General features: G+C 34.9%; 3 protein-coding genes across 3 annotated transcripts; 1 reads left to right on the top strand and 2 right to left on the bottom strand.

The window, feature by feature from the left end:
* The first annotated feature begins 6,433 nt into the window (after positions 1 to 6,433).
* On the top strand, positions 6,434 to 10,479 carry Mrpl3 (mitochondrial ribosomal protein L3). The gene is made up of 8 exons (XM_076791206.1): positions 6,434 to 6,589; positions 6,671 to 6,791; positions 6,931 to 7,021; positions 7,102 to 7,320; positions 7,686 to 7,820; positions 7,937 to 8,097; positions 8,206 to 8,395; positions 9,724 to 10,479. The coding sequence occupies exons 2-8, from the start codon at positions 6,730 to 6,732 to the stop codon at positions 9,958 to 9,960; spliced, it is 1,095 nt and encodes a 364-aa protein (XP_076647321.1). The 5' UTR covers positions 6,434 to 6,589; positions 6,671 to 6,729; the 3' UTR covers positions 9,961 to 10,479.
* Positions 10,159 to 16,546, bottom strand: Kap-alpha3 (karyopherin alpha3). Its single transcript, XM_076791204.1, has 9 exons — positions 16,200 to 16,546; positions 14,450 to 14,552; positions 14,186 to 14,378; positions 13,943 to 14,103; positions 12,150 to 12,376; positions 11,474 to 11,839; positions 11,150 to 11,384; positions 10,977 to 11,068; positions 10,159 to 10,899 (listed from the first exon to the last, which is right to left on the bottom strand). The coding sequence occupies exons 1-9, from the start codon at positions 16,263 to 16,265 to the stop codon at positions 10,807 to 10,809; spliced, it is 1,536 nt and encodes a 511-aa protein (XP_076647319.1). The 5' UTR covers positions 16,266 to 16,546; the 3' UTR covers positions 10,159 to 10,806.
* A 1,594-nt stretch (positions 16,547 to 18,140) lies between these two features.
* LOC143355367 (pickpocket protein 28) lies at positions 18,141 to 21,141 on the bottom strand. The gene is made up of 5 exons (XM_076790108.1): positions 20,984 to 21,141; positions 20,501 to 20,693; positions 19,598 to 19,758; positions 19,175 to 19,324; positions 18,141 to 18,826 (listed from the first exon to the last, which is right to left on the bottom strand). Exons 1-5 carry the CDS (start codon positions 21,115 to 21,117, stop codon positions 18,151 to 18,153), a joined length of 1,314 nt encoding a protein of 437 aa, XP_076646223.1. The 5' UTR covers positions 21,118 to 21,141; the 3' UTR covers positions 18,141 to 18,150.
* Positions 21,142 to 22,840: the final 1,699 nt, after the last annotated feature.

The following is a 22,840-nucleotide window of genomic DNA, read 5'->3' as shown; positions in this document are numbered from 1 at the left end:
CGCTTCGCCGTCAACTTTTCCCCTAGGCGGACACGTTTCACTATCCCGGACAATCTCTCGTAGACTTATCAACACTAAACCCACCGCAGCCGGTTAAACGACCGGTTCCAAATTTTTGATTTTATTATTATTATTAAAATATATATATATTAAATCTTGTTATTTTTACAAGGCTAGTGTTAACTAGGTGTTAATTTTAACCCCCCAGTGCACGGATGATTAAAACTCCTCACAATATCTAGACGGAAAATATTTCACCTACAGTGTCATTAATAAATACATTATAGGTAAGTAACTTCAAGAAGATAAACCATTTTCTTCATGGGTCCCAACTCTTCAGGAACAGTGATGTCAGATTGCTTCTGCATGAATTAGGGATGTCACAATAATCTCTCGATGATTTAGACTTTTTGATATTTTTCCTAGATATCTTCTAACAATAATGCATGAAAACATGTCGCGCCTTATAAAGTGTTTTAATGACTAAAACACGTTGCTGAAGCTTCAAACTCTCCGCAGTGAATTGTCAGCGTGGAAACTACGCGACAAACAAGTGACAACCCACAACAAACACTGCAGAGGAACATAGCGACAAAACAAAATAGTGCCCTCGCATTAAAAAAAACACGCTGTACATGCTCGTCTGAATTTCATGATATTTTTCTTATTTAGAACATTTTTGTGTTAGACTGTAGTCACGGGACTCTATAATAAATTTCTTATTGTCGGCGATAATAAAAAGGCAATATTAAATTTCTACAAAGATATTCACCAGTATCCTACATAAGACAAAACGTAAAAATGACTTGTAATTACATCAATTTCTTTCAAAACCTTCGGTCCTACAGCTTTATTGTCAAACTTTTTCAGACCTATAACCTGTACCAGCTTCGAGAAATAGAATACTTTTACCAGCATTGTAATCGTAATTTAAGTATTATATTAATTACATGATCAACAACGAGCCTGCTGTCTCCAGTCAGCCCTTTTTATAATTTCTCCGAAGCAATCCGACTCTCGTTGTCAGATAAATTGATTAACGTTCCGTCTGGTGTGGGAATTGAGTTATCCCGGATTCGAGCAATCTCTAACGGCATCCCCATACGTTTTGTTTCCCGAATCCCGAGAAACAGGACACTCTTCCCATTGACATAATAAAATATACAAACTTTCCCACCCAATTTCGAGTCCCCGAAGAGACAAAAGAATCCGAACGTTCGTGTAAACCCAAACGCACAAATGAGTCCCTCTTCGGGAGATTCTCGAGTGGCAAAGGGGTGAGAGAGCCAGCCCGAAAAACAGGAGCGAGGGCAGCCTGCCTGAACTTACCTACCCCTCGGCAGGTCGGGACGTAGCAACTGGTGGGGCACTGGCTGAATAAAACACGCTGGAAAAGACGCGTCGCGCTGGTGTTGGGCACACAAATTCGCCGGTTCGCACAAGCACTGCGCCCGTGGTCGCATATGTGCGTGGCTGGCATTATATCGCGGAACAATCGATACATGCCGTCAGCACCACCAACTCGCTGTTCCACGAACTAAGCCAACCAACTCTCCATCTTAGCGACGACCACGACCGCAAACTACACCCCCACCCCCACCCCCTTAAGGTCCGCGTTATTCGCTTTGCATAACCTCACAGGTACCCATGGACCTGCTCGTCAAGGTTGAGCAACAGTGGATTCGTTAATTTTTGTTCTTGATTAATCAACTGTCTTCGTGTTAGCGACAACCATAAACTATCACGTCCCATTAGGTCCATGTTATTCGCTTTGCATAACCTGACAGGTACCCATGGACCTACTCATAAAAGTTGGGCAACAGTGGATTCGTTCATATTTTTTTAATATTAATGAACTAGACCAATGATCATAAACTATCATGTCCTCCCGGGTCCATGTTATTCGCCTTGCATAACCTGACAAGTACCCATAGACCTGCATACTAAGGTCGAGCAACAATACATTCGTTCATGTTTGTTTTTTATTAATGAACTGGACCAATGATCATTCTTTATCTAAACTACGACCACGATCATAAACTATCATGTCCTCCCGGGTCCATGTTATTCACTTTTCATAACCTGACAGGTAAACATGGTCTTGCACACCGGAGTCGAGCAATAGGGTACTCGTTTGATCTATATTTTTGATTAATCTTTTAACTGGGTGACTATTCAATTATGGAATGTTACGAACATGTAACAGAAAATCGCAATTTTGTCTCTCATATATTTAAGGGTTGAAAGAAATTCCTATGGGCGATCATGTTCGGTACATGTTCTATGTATACTACTATGTAGCCCTGTGAAGAAGAGAACGGGAATTGTAGAGAATGGTTGGTTTTGTGCCAACATTTTTTCAAGGAAAGCCACAAGGCTTTCATTTGTTTTTTATGCTTTTCACAAGCTTTGCGTTCGGAGTTTACGAAATGCTTATTATTTTCCCAAAAAAACTACGCTACTTTTATGATTCAGAATTTAACACGTACATTACTGTTGTTTCATATGAATGTTTTGATAGGAATCGCAAGTTTAAAAATATGTAGAATATTCCTCATTGTGGCATATGGAGTGTCTGATTTTTGACAGTGACATTAAACACCGTTTGTGATGAACATATTCTCTCAATGAACTACAAGCTTCTTAATTGCATTACGGTGGAAACTGAATTTGTTTTGTCGTTCACCTTCTTCTTTTAGAAGACTGTCATCTCTATTTTTGAGTTTTATCTAGAATCGACGAATAGTGTGCCTTAAGATGATATACACATAATAAACCTGTGGGTTATAATAGTATTTCTTGAACAAGACGCTTCACAACATTTGCATTCTTTCATATGCGACAAGCTAATAAATGTTCATACATTGGTCATTTAGCCTGAAAGGTGAAAAGTCGCGTCTCCGAGAAGATGAGGCGGAATGCGTTGAAATATTCGCTTCGGGTCCTCTGAAAATATTCGAGAAGCTGACCAAGGACTCTTTCAGCATCCACAAAGTTCCAGGCTTGTGGAGAAAACCCAGCTCCGTCCCCGGTGAGACAGGGTGCACCGCCAGCGGGGCACTCTCGACGAGACATCGGAACGGGCCAAAGGTGTCGGCGTGTAAGTATCCCCTAGAAAACGGGATGTCCTGGGGGTGGGAGCCGGCCGGTGTCCGAGAGGAACCAAGGCGACAGGGTCCCCAGGCAAAAGGAGGAAGCCGAGTGAATTTTTTATCGGTAAAAACTCCATTAGAGAGAGAGAAGCGCCGGTGTTTGTTATTGGTCATCCTCGGAGGGAAGACGCCGAGCTGGAGGGGCTTGTCCGGCGCAGAGATATCCATTGATCCGGGGGATGGTAGATCGCGAAGGGGGTTGCATCCCCTCCGCTAGCAGCCGAAGCATCTACAATGTTCCTTTCGTGTGGCTGCTATCAAAGAAATCAATTACCCGGCAACACACGCGAGTTCCAAGCTCCGCTTCCCTCTAAGGTGGTGGTAGTGTGGGTGATGGTGGTGATGGTGCTGGTGCTGGTGCTGGTGGTGGTGGTGGTGGTGGTGGTGGCGGTGCTGGTGGTGGTGGTTCGGGAGGAGGGACGCCACTGGCCGTCGCACATATTTATTTTATTACTGCCCACTCCTTGCCGCTCCAGCACGGATAGAAGCCTTTATCAAGTTCCACCGTCCAGAGAACTCCGCCTTTTTCTTCCGATGTAATCGATGAAAGAGAAACGGCAATAATGACGGGAAACCCTGGAAACCCCTTCGAGTCATTTTTACACGTATCATACGATTTCTTGACGTTATCCGTGACTTCCTTTCGTATTCGAACCTAATAATTAAAAAGATAATAATACGTATGTTCCCTACCACCACTTGTTTCGCTGCCTATCTTGCTTTCCAGTTTAAATCCAAGGTTTCAAAATTAAAACGTACTGCTATTTAGTTTCGTCTGCCGCTCCAAACACGCATCAATATAAAATTCAATGTAAAATGAATTCAATGTAAAGTTCAATAAAATCAATATAAAATTTGACGACTCTAAACCCACGACCTCTTTTAGACGTCAGTTTAAGGCATAGGATTAAACTATTTTACTACATGCTATTTGTCACCTTTATAAAAATTAATACAATTTACTCATGGATCCCCTGAATATTATATGCTACTTATGTTAGTTTAGTATATGTAGGAAGTAGAATTGGTTGGTCAGACGTGTCAGACGATTCGTATCGTCTTAATTATCGTATTAATTATATTAATAATATAATTAATATAATTATAATATATTACAATGATATATTATACTATATTTTATACTATCGCAGATTTCCTAAGTATTTGTACATAAACAATTATTTATCTGTCAAAATTATGAATTATTTATCTAATTATTTATAAAAATTATAAGCTCATCAGAAGTTCTGTATAGAATTTTCGTGATTACTAATGAAACTTCAACTCTAGTTAAGAAACAGGAATATATAGTATAATTGGCTATTTGTTACACTATTCATGTTTTGAGCTCAGTCGATGCTCTTTGCGTTATCGCCACAAGGTAAACGTCGAAATCACGTTATTTTTCAATGGTGTAATATATATTTTGATCTCATGTCTATGAGTCTAGAAAGGCCCGACTACATTTACACTTTCCCGTTTCCAACCAATACCACTTCGGTGAATGGTTCTTCTATCGGCAGTCGCCCATAAGAAGGGGACGCTTCAATCAGTCCTTAATTTTCAGGTCGGTAAGGCAGTCAACTTCGTGCCACAAAATTGCATAAGATCTACCGCCTGTTCTTGGACGAATAAGGTCTATTCTTACATCTCGTCTGTGCCGACATCATCGTAAATCGTGCACAACGTTATCGACGATAACAAATTTTAGGCATTCTCAGTAATGCCAGGAGTCGTCTAATCTGAAAATTCTAATTTGATGAATCTTCGACAATCTTCGTTGACAGCTTGTTTACTCGCTATCCTTTTCTTACGTTCAACGCTGGCAACGAGAGATCTAGAAATAGGGTCTGTACACGGTATCGGTGTATAGAGACGTCACTGTACCAGTGTTTGCGGTCTGCGAATTGAAAAATTACTGTTAGCATCCGTTTACACATATCTGCGTTACACATTTCATACATATGTTTCAACCGAAAAATCTTCAATTCCTCGAAAACCGAGCCGGCGCGTCAGGTTGTGACACGTTCAGGGTGGGGGTGGCCGGACAGGTGAACGAGCGAGGGTGGACAAGCACGATGAACGTCGGCCGGCTGCAAGAGACCGATAGGATACGGGGGCGGTGTAGGATCTCTTGACGCGTGCATCGATGTCCACTGGCTCCCGAGGGAAATCCACTTCATGATGGGAATCCCATTATTTCCCGAGCGATATAAAAGTAGGTAGTCCACGTGCTGTCCAGTTCAGGCAATTCCACCCCTCCCCCCACCACCTTCCCAGCCACGTTGGACCGCTCTTTTTCCCCCTTTGTGATAGTCTCCAAATCCATTCGCTATTCATTTCAGGCCCGAGACTCTCTCGCCAAGGTGACACTGAAAGGACATTTTTACTTCGGATTAATACCGCCCGTCTCCTTCCAGGATTGGAGGATCATACGGCACGGCGCGTGGCGTGACCAAAATCATCGAGCAATTCTATTTGCACTAGGGACTTCTACCGACATTTAAAATACCGATATTTTTCGGTTGTACCTTCGAAACCCTTGCAGAAACCAAAATACTAAAATACCGATTTGATGCCATACCGCTGTCGATATTATCAATATTATGTTAGCAAATACCGACACTGATATGCAGTATCGCAATTGCTATCATACCGAAATCAGAGTATGTATAATATATATGTTACAATTTATAATAGTTGGCATATCTTATACATACAATGTTGCGATGTCAATACTACAATCATAGCAAAAATAAGTCGAAAAGAAGGAATAAAAAATTATGTCAGTCATCGCTATGACCGATGTGGCACTCAATGTGGTAATAATGGAATTACTGAAAACAATCGAAGTGATTGAATTTGATTTCATTGTATAAATTACAAAAATCTGTTTACTGAGGTCTCGATTGACTTTCCAAGTAGTTTACTTATAGATAAATTAATCTATTCAATAAATCTCTACAAAGGCACTTTTATATTTTTTGTAATTATAAAACTAGAGATCTGACATGGGTTATTTTGACCACTCTGGTAATTCTAATGGTAATAGCACTGTTTGTTTGCCATCGATCTGCACAAAATCGTTTTCATTGCTTTCAAGATAAGGGAGAGAATTAGATTAAATATTTTGTGAAATTTACGAAGCTCTTATCGACTCGTAACAAGAAAATCATAAAAAAACTAAGCTTCCTAACAATATATAATTTTTTATAATAATGTTTTATTTATGGTTTATATAACTTTTAGCTGTATTCTAAGTTTGTTTAAAATCTACACTGAGTGATATCCTATACCATCTCATGTGTTCTTGTTATGTTTCTCGCATCGCAGTGCTTCTGCTAGCGATTTAAATGTGTCTCGTGTTTGCTGAAATGTACAGAATTATGAAAAGAAACATTACCGTACTTTAATTCTTTCTTTTCTAAACGTGAAAAGTAATAACATTTTTAGATAATTGTTTGCTATATATTAATTTTAACTCGATCTTTAATCATTTGTATAAATTCGATTTTAAGGTTATCTTAACATACCACACTTGCAACTTGCCGGAGACAGTTTTTAATCTTTAATAATCATGGCATCAGTTCTAAAAACTTTTCAGAACTTTCAACTTTTTACGAAATGTTTGAAACCAAGGTACGAGAAACGAACAACATAATGGTAACCTAACTTATTGATATATTCTATTGCATATTTATTATGTATTAGTTGTACAGATTTATTTATTATATATTATTATTTTACTGTTATTCAATAATGTCATGATCAATTTTAGTATCAACCTGATCCCAGTTTCTAACGCTCACAAAATGAATCCTCCTCCAAGGAAACGTCATCCGGAGTGGCTTCCAAAGCCAACGCGTGTGGTATGTAGAATGTAACAGATATACATTTTACTGGATTCCTACCTTATGAATGCAATACAATATACTGGTCTTTTTATTAGCTCTACAATGAGGGACTTACTAAAGAGAATAAAGAATTCCTTTCGGAAGTTGTAGCTTCCAAAATGATGATGCAGGAGTCTCCACTAAATAATGACATAATTGAACCAAAAGGCAAATGGACAAGGGCATCAAAGCGTACTGGTCTGATTGGGAAAAAAATAGGAGTGTATCCAATGTGGCTTAAGAATGGAAAAAAAGTAACATCTACTTTGATACAGGTGCCACCAACTACTGCAACCAACTATATGTTATTAATCAAAAATATAAGATCAGAGTTCATAATTAATAAAAAAGAATTATTTTTTAATATGATAAAACTTGTAGAGTCAACAATTACATGAATCATCTCTTTGCAATTTTGATACAAGTCAAATGAAACCTTTAGCAAATAATACTTTCTGTCTTTCTTCATTCAAATTTAATTGTTAGATAAATTTTAAACCTTTTTGAAGCATTCATGGAGATAAGGGCATATGACTGTAGGTTTTAAACTTTTTTAAGAATCTAATAGAAAGATCTGGTGCGTTACTGTTCATATCGTTGACTTGTTTTAAATTATTATACTGGTTATTGTTTTCCATAGATTATAGACAATGAAGTTGTCAAATATATACCTCCAGAAGAGTACAATCCAGTTATGAGATCACGGAGGCATATGCAAGTGATAAATAAGAATGGTTGCCTGGTAATAGGTGCCCAGAATATAGACCCACAATTAGTAAGTTTCAGATAAATATATGGTATAGTATTAAATAGATTTTCAGCAACGGTTAATAATTTGACATACGTGTAAAACTACGAAACTTATTGCTCATAGTTGTTTTGTATTTATAGCTTACTAAAGAGTATTATGGAATATTCGAATCTTGTGGAGTTACACCAAAGAGAACACTTATGAGGTTTGTTGTTACGCCAAATGCTGCCTTACCATCAGGAACTCCTTTGTGTGCAGCTCATTTCAAACCAGGAGAATATCTCGATATTAGAGGAAAAACGTAAATCTTTAATTTATCCTTTTGTTGTATGTTAGATACGTAATGGATAGAGAACCCATCCTGACCCGTTCTCGCACTTTCTAATTAAAACATTTTTTATACATATAGGGTAGATCGCGGTTTTCAAGGTGTCATGAAAAGATGGGGCTTCAAAGGTATGCCTGCAAGTCATGGTGTAACGAAAACCCATAGGAGAGGAGGTAATATTGGTTCTGGAGGCGCAATGGCTAGGGTAATGCCTGGTACCAAGATGCCTGGGCACATGGGAAATCGTATGCGTATTCTCAAAGGTGTAAGGGTAAGTTACGACTATTTTATTTATTTGATGACCAACAAAAAATGTTCAATCAAGAAAATAACTTTCATCGATTACAGTGTTCAACATATATTTGAACTTCTAACTTTAAATAGACCTTTCTTACCGAGTTTTAATCACTAAACACAAATTTGTGAATTTTGTTTCACCCATGTATTGTTTTGAAATCAATTAAAAAAAAATACTGCAACATTAGCTGTACCATTTCCTTCAAAAGAAAACAAAACATCTCTGAAATGAAAAATTTCCAGCTTTTATTATTAAAATTGTACATGGAAAAAATGTATTCAACGGACACAAAAAACTATTTTAAAAACGCCCATTAAATATTACAAATCCGATAAAACGTTGTAATTTGTTGAACAATGTTATCTAAGCCGTTTTAATTATAAAGTGAAATACCACCTTCAATGAGCTATTATTCTTATATTTCAAGTATTAACATTTTTTATCTAATGACAACAAATGTGATTAAATGATAGTATTCATTAAATAATATAAATCTTTAACGATACAAAATTTATTAAATAAACGAGCACTAGTAGTAGTTTGTATTAGCAGTGAGTTCTCATATCAAGAATATTTACATGTTCCACCTATTGAAAGGTTTTAAATAATAATATAAATCTATTTTAAAAATTATATTTTCCTTGTATCATTGAAGATGAAAAACATGGTAACGTAAAGTAAAGCAAGTGCATCTTCTACTGCGCGTATTGAACGCACAAAACAAAAAATGTTTTGTTTTATTACAGAGTGTGTAATAATGATTTAAAACCTCTTACGATTTTCATACTTTCATTGCAATAATGCAATATTGTGTTTTAATTTGTCTTTATAAATTTTCCTCAACAGTAAGTGTATAAATTTATTTATTAGATGGCAGAAAATAGTAATCCACAAAAAATTTGATACATTATGGATGCTCTTATACTTGTTTAAAAATATTTAGGTATTATTATGTAATATGCACAAGTATGATTGCACTTACTCAAAATATTGTTGCACTTAATTCATTTATCAGAAATTCAGTTTTAGGGATTACCAAATAACTAAATTCTTTTCTCCTATAACTATGATGAATGTTTCTCTAAAGGAAAAAGAATAAATTACATAAATTTTGTTACAAGTCTTGTAAAACATATGCAATTTGTTATAGAATTAACTACGTTGGAAAAAATGTAATCACCCGTAAATTTGACAATTCTGTTATAAATTGAGTTGGGTTTAATGCTTCAAGGAAGTTCACTTTATAAACTGATTTTCTTAACGAAAGAACTGATATTACCATTAGCAAATATTTGTTGCAGATATTACGAATAAACACCAAGTATAATGTACTGTGGGTATTAGGTCACAATATACCAGGAGAGACAAACAACATATTATATTTGTACGATACGATCCTTCCTCACAGAAGATGCACTTCGCCAAATTTCCCTACCTATTTAGCGAACCAAGACGAAGATACGCTTCCGGAGAACCTTTATGCAGAGGATGTTCACCCATTCGGTGATCCCACAATTGAATTTACACCTGAATCGTAATTGTAACAACGTAGTTAATAAAAAAACAATTTTATAATAACACTACCGTATGTCGTGCAGTTATTAAGTCCTCTTTAAGCTGCAATCCATCACGTGACGAAATCGGCAGTAAATATTGCCGAATTTACATAATAATTTTATTGTTCATTTTGTTTTTCTTACAGAAATAATAATTCATAGTCATGAATTAGACTAATAAAGAGTAGTCAATCGATTCATTTATTCAGTAATCAATATTATTATAAATTTAACATGCCTAAAATATACACGAATTGTTTTATAAATGTAACATCGCTAACCAAGACTCATCTCGAGTTAGAATGGACAGCAGCATGATTAAGCAATAAAAAGGTCTTTACTTTTTTTCCAGTTGCCCTTCTCTTTAGAGAGCAAGTTAATTAGTTCACTAAAATAATTTAGTCGGTACGTTGCGTACATCTAGCTGCGTCCGGCTAAGTTCTGCTCCGCCAATAATTTTTAGTATTTATGATGTAAAAAAAGAACAAAAGAAGGGAAAAAGGTAACATATGCGGCCTTTGAAGAATCATCAGAAGGAAAAATAAAGAATACAGACTCTCTCTCGTTTCAGTAAGAAACACATCCCCTCTGTAACTGTTGCTCCTGTTTCGTTTTGATATCCCCTTTACCAGGCAAATAGTCACTGTCATACCTTTGGATTAGCAAAAAGAAACATGATTCTTGGTTCAGCGGTGGCATATTGATAACGCCACGTGTTGTCATTGGAGCAAGAATAAGACATAAGAATAGGAAAGGGTAAGCAGAATGGCTCCGTAGTGGAGTTTGTCGGGGGACGGCACGATCGGATGAGAAATAATGGAGGCCTTCTCAGAATTTAAAACCTTCACTCGGAATAGTCGACGTTTGATCGAATTCAAATGTACCTTCTCCGACCTGCGGTCCCAAGTTCGTTTCATCTGCCTAAAATATCATTGAACATACGTTATTCAACATACATGTGTTCTTATTTAATATCAGAATTAAAATAAATACCATACCTCTTCAGAAAAGTATTGCTCGATGATATCAAATGCTAATTTATAAATTTCTACATTGTCGTGATTTTGAAGAGCTTCGATTTTATCCAAACCTGTAAACATTCATATTAAACGACGTGTATTAGCACTCTATAAACGTACAAGAAGATAATTGAAATATTAACAACATTAACCTGAACATTCTTCAATCATGTTAGCCAAGTGCTCGACTTCGGGTCCAGCAAATTTGAGCATATTATGTATACCGTCTAAAACAACATGTACAACTTGAGTGTCTTTACACGAAAGGAGGTCACAGAAAGGTTCGATGACGCCTTCTCGTATAAGCTGTACAACTTGATCTCTGTTACCACTGATCGTCAAATTACTAATTGCCCATGCTGCTTCTTTTTTCGTTTGGAATTCACCCTTTACCAGAAATAGTACATTAATCAAATATTAAGCACACTTATTAAGTGTAACTGGTCTTGACAATTTCACGAAGAATGTGGTCTTACCTTCGCTAAATTACGAATGATAAGTGGCAATAATCCAGCATCCATAACAGCCTGAACTTGTGATTGATTACCCGCCGTCACGTTAGAAAGGAACCAGACTGCTTCTTTACAGATTTTTTCTTTTGGATGATTCAGTAAATTAGGGAAATGCGCAAGCGCGTCACAATTTAATACAGTCTGTGTTTGTTCGTCTGTACCCGTTACTATGTTACCAACTGCCCTCAAAGCAGCCGTTTGTACCTTAACTTCTTTGTGCGAGAGAAGCGGTATAAGACGCGGCACAACACCACTGTCTATGACCATTTGAATTTGTTCATTACCACCGTCAGTGAGGTAACTCAATGCCCAAACTGTATCGACAAGGATCTGTAACAAACAAATGATGCAATAGAATATCTCAAAAATAATGTTTCGCGAATATACGAGCAAGTTGACTGCCGAACGTATTTTGTTGATTTTACTTCTTGCGCCGGACCGAAATTGTCCATAGTAGAATCACATCATATAAATGTGTATATTTGAGTTTATAATATTAACAATAAAAATAATGACATATTACTATTCTAATATTAATTGGACAGCTATGACCACCATGGCGTCGTTGGAAAATTCAGTGCCGGTCAGCAGTGACAACCACGTGGCAGTCAACGTGTTAAGTATTATGTTTCTCACTCACGTTAATATCTGTATGGTGTATGAGTACATTAAGTGCTGGCAAAATGTCCTTAATTGTTTGAACAGGTGGTGCTGGGTCTTTGTTCCTACATAAATTCACGATTACCCATGTTACATTACGTAAAAAAGTAATAGGTATATCTGGTTTAATAAATGTTAACAATGGTTTTACAACGCCAAGGGCAATAACATAATCCCTAGACGTTGGACCATCTCCAATAATGTTTCCTGTAAAAAAGAATATATTTAGTATACATATATTACACACTTAAGATAAATTATGAAGAACACGAATCTTTGAGACTTACATGCTGAAAATACATTGTAATGTAAATTATTTATTATTTATATTATACAGTATACCAAAAATTGGATTACTTTAGTTTCTTCATAATTTAAAACGTTTCATAATAAAGACTACAAAACTAAATTGTGTATATATTTTTTAATTTCCTGACACATTAAAAGTGATATGTAACTTCGTGTATCTACAAGAGATTAACATTATTAATTCTTTAACTGTTCTAATAAAATCCCATTGAACCCAGATGACAAAATTCAAACATAGTAAAAGTTAGAATTAAATTATTTGTGTAAAACGAAATGTGTAGACTTTTTTGTACATATTAAAATTACAATTTGAGGCTCTGTATAAAAATAATTAAAAATCTCACAATCGTCGTATGATATTAAACCTAATTATTATTCACCAAAATTCATAGCGGTGCAGTAACAGTTATACTATTAAATTTTCTACGAAAATAGGTAAATGATTTTTTTTGTAATACACAAATTTGTTTTCAAGAAATCACCTACAAGTTGAAACATGTACACATGGTTAACGGTAACATGTATTGCGCCACTGTAACCATTCTATTCGCAAGTGTTTGCAGTGTCACATATACACGCAGTGCGATTATTCCATTGGCAAATGTGCATGTGTACTGCACGCTACCACGATTGTCCCTTTCGTGAGTGTTAATTCCACATTCTGTGAGCTAAATAGAAACGAGGCTATTATTACAGCTTCAAATATTTCCATAATAAGGTCAAAACTAGTATCTACAGATGAATGAAATTTATATAATACATTTGTGACCAGTGATGTCAAACGATGGCATGAGACTGGTAATCGAATCTGTCTGCCTCTGTCTTTCGCGCGGAATTTGATTGAATATTTTCTCAGTTGACGACTATCACTGGAAGTAATGGAGACAACAATCGAAGAAAATATTCTTTCACAAGGAATTAAAATTTTGTTTCTATAGTTACAGTTTCGGTTATAGTCTTAGTTTAGTGTTAATTGTATAAAGGTCTACTATATCGAGTAGTCGAAATATTTCATATATAGAAATGATAGACAAATATTCATTGACACTTTCAGTCAAGACAATCACGGTATACGATACATACCGATATTTGGCATATAGAAAAAGTTTCTACAAATAAATAGGTTTAATTTTATGTACCGATTTGTGAGAATTTCGTTTCAAATATAGAGCCTGAAATCGCATTTTCAAAGTAAGCATCTATTTTTTGTATAGTCAGTATTCGTATTCCATTGAACTGACTTAAGAACTTCTATGAGCGAACTTTTAATTCATAATCGCTAGGAAACGCATCTCTAATTGCAATTTCGTTACTCCCTTTTTTCAAATATTTTGGCACTTAGAGTCATGCTTCAAAATTAGAAAACAGTACATAGTAACGAAGTATATTGCAACAGTGCATAGTAACAGTTGTGCTTTGATTTTCAGTACACCTTACTCCCCTTATCTACATTTTGTGACGTACCTAGAGCCCATACAGCTTGTTCACAAACATTTTGCTGACTTGAAAGTAATAGAGTCAGAAAATGTGGAACTGCACCAGCTTTTACAACTTCTTGTGTTTGAGGTGATGTTCCACTTGCAATGTTTGTTAGAGCCCATGCTGCTTCAAATTGCAAAGACGGTCTGTAAAAAGAAAAATTATAGGATATATTAAATATTTTGTACTATAAAAGATGTGTGTACACAAATTTAAATAGTTTCATACCTATTGTGCTGTTGAAGACAATGAACTAAGATTGGTAAAATGCCACTCTCAATTAATGGATCAATTGGTGGATTACGATCCGAAGATAATAACCTTCTTGCAAATTGTACAGCTTCTAACTGAACCCTTGCATCTGAACTGTTAGCTTTCTTAACTAGTTCTTCCAATTCAACTTTTGTGAAATTATCTTCATCTGAAAAAATATTATTTGTTAAGCTTTGCTTTACTTTTACTCGTTAACTTATTCATTGTTATAGAGCTTACCTATAAGATCTGAAATAGGCACATTTCTTCGTTTTTGTATAGTCTCGTCACGTTTATTTTTACGTAATTCCACTGTTACTTCATTTCTTCTTCTTCTCATTTCCTAGAATATACAGCATGTTAATGGCTTAAAAATATTGGAACATGAAGTTTCATTTAAATAGAAGACATACCAATCATGATATTTGAAACAAATTAAAATGACTGTAATTTTCTATTTCTCCAACATTATTAGAGACGTAATTTACGATGTACATAATCCCAAGTAAATTTAATTTTAAATTTGAAAATTTACTTCAACTTGTCTAACATGAAATCATATTTCAAATATTATTTAAAACTACAATGAAGTCACCTCAGAAAGTTTACACTCCCCTTAAACAGTTTTAATTTGGAACAAATTTATTTATTTACTTATTGAATAGTATAGTTATTTATTGAAAATTCATTGGTATATTTAGAATTTGCTTTATCCGAGTCAGCAAATTATAGGGAACTTGGATCGTATACGTAACAAAAAATTATTAATACCAAAAGTTATTGCTACAAATCTGCAATCTGTATATAAATATTTATTTTTTTAATAAGCCAATAGAATTTTATAAGGTACCTTCATTGAATATAACAACAATATACAATTAATCTATGAACACAATTAATTACAATTTATCCATTAATTGTACATTATAGCTTGTTTTAGTTTCAACTGCAAACGTCTACTGCAAATTACATATTATTTATATTTTCTTTTCCAATGCTAATTGCTTGCTCTAACCTTTAAATGATCGTGGTGCCTTTTAAAAAGAATACTATAACAAAATAGGAAATATCATAAGTGTCAACAGTTAAGAGGTCAACACAAAGTATAACACATAACTTTACTACTATAACTTACTACTTTATTTTAAACTGTTAACAGTTGATACTGGCGATGTCCCATATTTTGTTATATCCTTTCAAAAGATATTCCAAATTAATTGTGGAGGATTAAAAGAATCAACAGTGCAATTAACATTCAAAAGAGCAAATATAAATAACGTATAATTTCTAATTTGTAGTAAATGTATGTGGTCGATACTGACAATGTGTATTACAATATGCAATAATATGTAATTTATAGACAAATTGTAAATAATTCTTGTGCTCTCAAATAAACTATGCCTGGTTTCCATATTAAATTGGAAATTTTCAATTCCTTCAGGATAATTTAAAAATAAGTAAGAAAAATGTAATAAAAATTTTGAATTTCTGTGCATTGGCCAGTTAGAGATTGATAGTATCCTGTTAATAGAAATATATATTAGACAGAATAGAAATATATAAGATATATATATTCTCGTGAAGAAAACTGTAGAAATATTAGAAACATGTTGCTAAGCTACCTAAATGTGCCTTGAAAATAATACTTTTATGAAATTCATCATGCTTTTGTTAATAATTATATTGCTCGATTCATTTTTCGCATTTTATCTGATAAAACCCCAAAAATTGACAACACATTTCACTTGTTTCGCATGCACCGATTAACATTACGATAATCGATTTGGAAATCATTGCGGCCGTGTATGAAAATAATTGCGCAAAAATCTCTGCAAAACCAATTGAAATGACAAAAGTGCAGAAACACATTTCACTATCTTGGAAAAACTAGTGCGTGCAGTAATCTGGTAATCATCCTTTCAGAGCGACAGCTGAACCTTCCAGACGCACAAGGTTACTACACACAATGATGAGCACACTGGATACTCACGTCTTGATCTTTGCCTTTGTTCTTAAAAACCATCATTCGATTCTTGTTTAGCATTTCCGCCGCCATTTTTTCAATAATCAATCCTCCGAGCTCGCGTATATTGATATGTGCCGGCACCCGGATACCTATGTTACCGTGAAAAATCCCGTACCCGTGTAATTGCGGCTTATTTACTTCGATAACTGCATGCCGTCGCGCGACAACCTTAATGTACGTCAATATGCAATATCATGCATAACACTCGTTCTTCTGATCGCGACCGCCACACGATGTTCTCTGTGGTCACGTTTTCTCAACACGAACGCAACGTTTCAACCGTTCAGAAAAGAACGTGGATCAAACCTCTAGACAAGGTGGCGCCACGGAAGCTCGTGTACGGATTTAAGATACAGACCCTCTCATTGTATAGGAATTTTTGTTCACCGTCCTGTATTACCAATATCAGAAAAATTACTCGCCCTCGAAAACATGAAAAACTATTACAAATAATCTTTATCAACTACATGATTAATACAAATGAATACCATACTTAAATTATCATACTCCTACAGTCTGGTGAAAATATTATAATTCTTATAAATTTTACGTTTTTGAGGCTTTACATGCCATGAACACGATTTCCTTGTTTAAATATACCGCGCCGCACGATTATTTCTGCACAGAATCATATTGAGCTCCAATAAGTGATGACCAATTCAGACTAACAAACCTAAATTTGTAAATTATCTTACTTAATTAAAGACGAAATTTATGTCGACATCTTCAATGTTCGTATCACAGAGCGCACCCGAGGCGAAACTCTGACGTTTTTCGAGAACCAATTTCCAGTGCCCTTGCGTCAGTAAGTGAATCCAGCATGAATCAGAGAGGATAGGAGAGTGCTCACGCCCAGGGTTTCGGCGTTCCCACTTTCGTGACGTCGCCCTTTTTAGCATGGCACAGAACCGAGCAGCTTTTCCTGGAACAGAACCGAGGCACCGACGAGATATCTCGTCGGTGATTGGGGCCGTTACCGACCGCTCCCAGCACCCACCTGGCACCCACTTTGAGACTCGCAGTTTAACACGGGGGCTGGCAGTCTTTCTAAATATCTCGTCGATGGCTCTAGTCTAGTGGCTCTAGAACCCCGCGGATGTGAGACAAAAAAATACATTGGGTGATTGATTTACTCCCATACCTCGTCTGTGAACGGATTCTTGTTTATGGTAATGTCGCACGAAGCAGTTTCTGATGCATGGTAATGTCGCATGAAGGTTTGGTTGCAGGTAGTTCTGATTCATGCCACAGGTTAAATAAAAATTAAACGGGTTCTGATCCGTGCTAAAAATAATGTAGGTTCTGTTTCAGGTTAAAGATGATACAGGTTCTGTTCTAGGCTAAAAAGATGATGCAAGTTCTGTTCCAAGCTAAAAAGATGATGCAGGAAAAAGTGGGGACACTAAAACCCCAGGTGTGAGCACTCTCATTTTCTCTCTGGTATTGTGTAAAAGAGGATGTGAAGGAATCAGAAATATTGGAAGTTTTGTGGAGGCAATTTTGAATAACTTCTTCAAGCCTCTTTCGTATTAGTTGTCATGTATTAGATTATTAATAACAGTGTCGAAAGATTGTCACACAAATACGTTGTTAATTTTTATAGTTAAACTTGTAATAGGAAAACACACAACATTACTTAAACAAATATTTTTTTGGGATGAATGGTTATCGGAATATTGAGGAAAATATATTTTACATTCTCAGCTTTGAATTTTAGAGCTCTTAAAACAAATTCAGATGAATTCGTAGAACAATTATATGTAAAATACAATTGCATTACTCTTAGTGATATAACAAAGACACACTTTTCAAAATTAAGAGTGTATTTTTAATAAATTATTCTCCTAAATTTATAAGAAACACTTATTTAAAGGTAGAAACTTATTGGTCGAAATTTATTGTTGAATAGCTCCAACTATTCGACATATTCGTGATATCTCAGCTGAATTTTAATTTTGTTTGGTACTTTCTCTGCTACATGAATAGTTGCGATATGATATTGTTGTCGAGAAGAATGTACAACAGCACCGCAATAACTTCTGAGGAAAAGGTAGTATCCCATTTCAGCAGATACCAGCAAAGAATATCCCAAAAATAGACTTGCAATACCGCCAAATGATACTAATAAGTCCAAATAACCAAATCGCATTTCCACTTTATAGAAATATATTGGCCAGTATTTCAATATAATTCGATTAGTATCTTTATTTGATTTTACAACTGATTCCGGAAAATACGTTACACGATCACACTGAAGCCAGCAATTATGTTTGCTTACGTCTATAGTAGTACTGTTTAAGCAGGGGTACTGTGAAATTGGGCATTCTCTTTTCTTGGTGAATGATAGGAACCATGGTACGCAATCACAACGGGAAAGCAACTTATCGACAAAATAGTTGTTTATACAATTGTTTAAACTGCCGCCTTCTCCTTTGTAACTACACTTACGTTGTCGAAGAGTTAAATAATGCATTTCAGGCGCAGTGTGCGTTATTTCAACATGATACTCGATATCGACTGGAAAGTAAGCTTTTACTATTGGTCGGTCGTCTGGTCTTAGACTTATATCAACGTTTTGTTGAAAGTAAAACCTATAACGTAAATATTTTTGTTATCACAAACGAGATTAGTACCGATTCCTGTCATCGTATTTATATAATATTAAGATTTCTCGAATATTTCCATTCGTAAAATTTCATGAGAGTATTGATGTTTATCAAATTTTTATAGAAATGGCTTAACGAATAAACATGTCCTACCAATTTCACTTTTAAGTGCAGATTTCGAGAAAAAAATATTTTTCACCTAATACATTTACTTACCCTTGCTCGCGCGAAAAGGAATCTAATTTGTAATGTTTGCGAATTATTTTTTAAATATCGATGTCCATATGTTCACAGTTTGCTAGCAAAGATATCAAGTATGAAAAATAAAATTACCTCAAGGGAAAATATGACCTTATTATTTCAAATTCAAAATCCTTGTTTTTATCCGTGTACTTAAAAGGCTCCGTAAGATTCGATTTGCAACATACACCCACACCGCTAACAACTTTCACAAACAATATACTGCATGATTGTTTAACTCCTCTAAACAAAAAATGAATATATTAGAACGATAAGTATATTTCCTCTTCGCGAACATTAAGACAACTTGAAAGATAATGATGTAAATACACTGTAATAATAAAATTGTATCAATAGTAAGAAACAAATAAAAATCTCATTTTTTCTGTAGTAATTTTAGTAAGAAGCGAGTAATATATTCTTAAATTCTTTTAATCTTGTTAGTGGTCTCTCCGCAGTCTAATAATAACAAAAATCACCAAGGTACAAATGCACGAGTAGTAGATTTCCACTTACTTGTATTGACAGCTAGTGATCACATTGCTGCAGTTAGGAGCCATCATTTTAAACTCAGTGGAAAAATTACTTTTAGCTTCATAAATTGAGTCAAACGCATTTAAATCGATGCTCCTCCTCCAGGTCCAATTGTATACTTGTTCGTACATGTACCTCTCATTCTAAATATGAGTAAGAAGGCCTTGTTTAAACGTATTTTAAGTTAGTCAACATTAAGTTGATACACGTGAAACTGCCATTTATGAGAAAATTCGGGTGAACCAAATTTTCCATTACTGTTAGTGATTCACTTTTGTACATGTTAGTCATAGTGTTAGTTGATATAATTATTCGTTGAGATAAATCCGTGTAATGAATTTATATGATTGAATTTTCATTGAAATACTATTAAAAAAATACTCTGTATATACTCTGGAAAAATTGCAAATTAAATAGAATGCTATTTCGGGAAAACTCAATATGAATAATAATGTTAATATTAATACATGTAACTAATACCACTACAGCTGCATTTTTCAAAATTACTTTTTCAATTTCATGCCCAAAAGAATACATTCAAATTTTTTAAAATAATAATAAAATCGAAGGAAACATTATAAACCTGCAATCCGTAGTTTCACATATGCATCAACTCAATTGTTATTTATAGTAGTACGTCAATGATTGAACATTGATATATATATACTACAATATTAAATGCAATTACAATAAATTATATTTTTAGATGTATTATTCTATACACAGATTCGATTAAATATGCATACATAAATTCTTTGCTTTTATTGTTAATTATGCTAATAATCGTTTCATAATTTCGTATAAAATTGGTACAATTTAATAATAGCAGTTACATATAAATGATATTAAAAATATCGAAATCGGTACATTTACAAGTGAGTTTACCTGTTGCAAATAAGTATGATTTAGATGACGCCAGTCAAAGCAGGCATATATTTTCGGAGGGTCGATGATGATATCTTCCGTTCCTAAATCCAATCCAGTTATAGTTGGCTCTGTTTGAAATTTCTTCCAGATTATGATGATTGTAATAGCAGTTGTTATGAACGATGTACTTATTAAAATGAACCACATTATTCTGCACAGAAATTAGTTAATGAAATATTGTCAACAATTTTAATTACTTTTTTTATTGAACCATAGTTATAGTAATAAAATTATGCAAATCGTACAACAATAAATTGTTTTCATTAACAGTAAAAAAGATGCATTTCAGTTTAAGTAAATATATCCTTATTATTTTTTATGAAATAATATAATTGGTCAGTTTAGTGCTCCGTAGATCTGGTGTTCAGAATGTTGAAAAATGAGAAAATTTTCCAATGTGAAACAATAAGGATTCTAGTAGTTGTCCAATTATAAATGTACCTTTCCCATTTAGGCCGTTTGATATCCACGACATATCCTATACCATGTAAACTATTCTCCAAGAGAAACTCCTTCAATCGACGTCTTAGACTATCAAGATACTCCTTAAACGTCGGTCTGTAATTGTACTTCATATTAGAGACACCTTAGCGTCGTGATTTACAGGAAACAACTATTTTGCAGACCAGATTTCTCGCAATAATATTAGAACTCGAATCAATACACGTTCCGTGATTGCATGTCCGGGGCAGTGATACGTGTTACGCTCATTACGTGTACAACTAATCCGCCGGCCAAGATAATACAATAAATAAATAAATTACTCCTAAATATTACATTACATTCCGGTTGCAATATAGATTTTAATACGCCAGAGTGTCTACAGAAGAGATGTTTTCAACGAGCCGAAATACCCAAGGCCACGATGTGAACTTTAATATGAAAACGGGAGATAGAGGAGGTAAAACCAAGTTCAAAGGTCTTGTCAATGTAATATCGAAAGTATTGAGGAATCCGGTAATATCGCCAAAGAATTTTATTTTAAGCTGTAAAGTAACGATAGCAAATTATGATAATGATATTTAACGAAATCGTAGACCGTTTTAGATCGTTGAGAAAAAGAGTAATTTTATTTCACTACTAGACTGCAGATTTTTATAGAAAATACAAATTATCGAAATGTATTTTTCCTCTCGATGATTCGAATAAGCTCAGAGTAGCCATCTTTACTGCTTCGTGTTCCACCTACATATTTTTATTCTAAATGCAAAAAATCTGGTCCAGTAATTATTAATGCAGGTATTGTATTCCGACCATAGGTTTTTCCAGTTGTATCTTGTCGTTGAAGAATCGGCCATCGTGTGTGGAAACACAAACACTCCTCATCTTCATGTCAGCCTCTTTATTATTTTAGACCACCCCTCTTACGACCACCATCTGCATGCATACCGACGTCGTTCCGGTCTTTCGGTACCTAAGAAAATCGACGATCCGCAAGTTGAACAGGCGTAAACCATGCTCTTGATGTCTTCTTTGGATCTGATTTCCTTTAAGGAACCCCCTTTCCGAAACCGAACAGCCCGCAGTCATTGCATTCCATCTCGAATGCAATTTCCTTTAAAGGGAGGGCTTTTACGTTCGTTCGCCGTATGTCACCCATCCCTTCCGACGTCCCAAAGGTCGGGTTTTCGACAAATTATTGGAAATCCTAAAATAACGAAATCGTTACGCTTTCTGTGATTATTTATGTTAAACGAGGTGTTAGAATCCGAAGTCATTGAATGTTGAATAAATTATTCAAAGCGCTAAACCAGCCAAATTGTCATTTGCGTTAACCCTTGGACAGCGGACGGTGATGATTGATGATGATCTCGTGGCAGCCATTTAAATCCTTGTATCAATTTTCTTTTATTTCGGTATTTTTAAACTACTTCTTTTAAATCAATGTTAATTGTTTTTGTGAGTTTAATATTAAAAAGACTAAAGACTTTTAACAATCTTCTATCTACGTAATTGTTACACATAAGTATAACACAAAGAACTCTGTTAATTCTGTATTGCATCGTATAGAAATAAGATTGTTTGCCAATAATAGACTGTAAAGCGCGATTTTGTGTACCGTGACGATTGAAATTATGTTCTGCTGAACTTACCATTACAAGACTAATATCTCGAGATACACCACATTAACTGGGACACTCTGATATTAATCCCCCGACCACGATTATTTTATCTTCTTATTTTGAAACGTAAATAATTTTATTCGTTGTATAGTCTTGACTTAGGAATTTGTAAAAAATTACTCTGACTTGCGAAATTAGAGAAACGTTTTTGTCAAAAAATCGTTGACATTTAAAC

This window comes from Halictus rubicundus, chromosome 7 (genome assembly GCF_050948215.1).
Source record: "Halictus rubicundus isolate RS-2024b chromosome 7, iyHalRubi1_principal, whole genome shotgun sequence".
NCBI classification, from domain to species: domain Eukaryota; kingdom Metazoa; phylum Arthropoda; class Insecta; order Hymenoptera; family Halictidae; genus Halictus; species Halictus rubicundus.
This window is presented reverse-complemented; position numbering and strand designations above follow the sequence as displayed.

Bases quoted from the DNA above. Each gene is read 5' to 3' on its own strand.
- LOC143355367 (XM_076790108.1), bottom strand. From the start codon at position 21,117: ATGAAGTACAATTACAGACCGACGTTTAAGGAGTATCTTGATAGTCTA. The intron at 20,694-20,983 runs GTACATTTATAA...ATTTCTGTGCAG, and splicing joins AAACGGCCTAAATGGGAAAG to AATAATGTGGTTCATTTTAA. The intron at 19,325-19,597 runs GTAAGTGGAAAT...TTTTTTGTTTAG, and splicing joins ATCACTAGCTGTCAATACAA to AGGAGTTAAACAATCATGCA.
- Kap-alpha3 (XM_076791204.1), bottom strand. From the start codon at position 16,265: ATGGCGGCGGAAATGCTAAACAAGAATCGAATGATGGTTTTTAAGAAC. The intron at 11,840-12,149 runs GTGAGTGAGAAA...TGTTTGTTACAG, and splicing joins TACACCATACAGATATTAAC to ATCCTTGTCGATACAGTTTG. The intron at 11,069-11,149 runs GTTAATGTTGTT...GAATGTTTACAG, and splicing joins CATGATTGAAGAATGTTCAG to GTTTGGATAAAATCGAAGCT.
- Mrpl3 (XM_076791206.1), top strand. From the start codon at position 6,730: ATGGCATCAGTTCTAAAAACTTTTCAGAACTTTCAACTTTTTACGAAA. The intron at 7,022-7,101 runs GTATGTAGAATG...TCTTTTTATTAG, and splicing joins TTCCAAAGCCAACGCGTGTG to CTCTACAATGAGGGACTTAC. The intron at 7,821-7,936 runs GTAAGTTTCAGA...TTGTATTTATAG, and splicing joins AGAATATAGACCCACAATTA to CTTACTAAAGAGTATTATGG.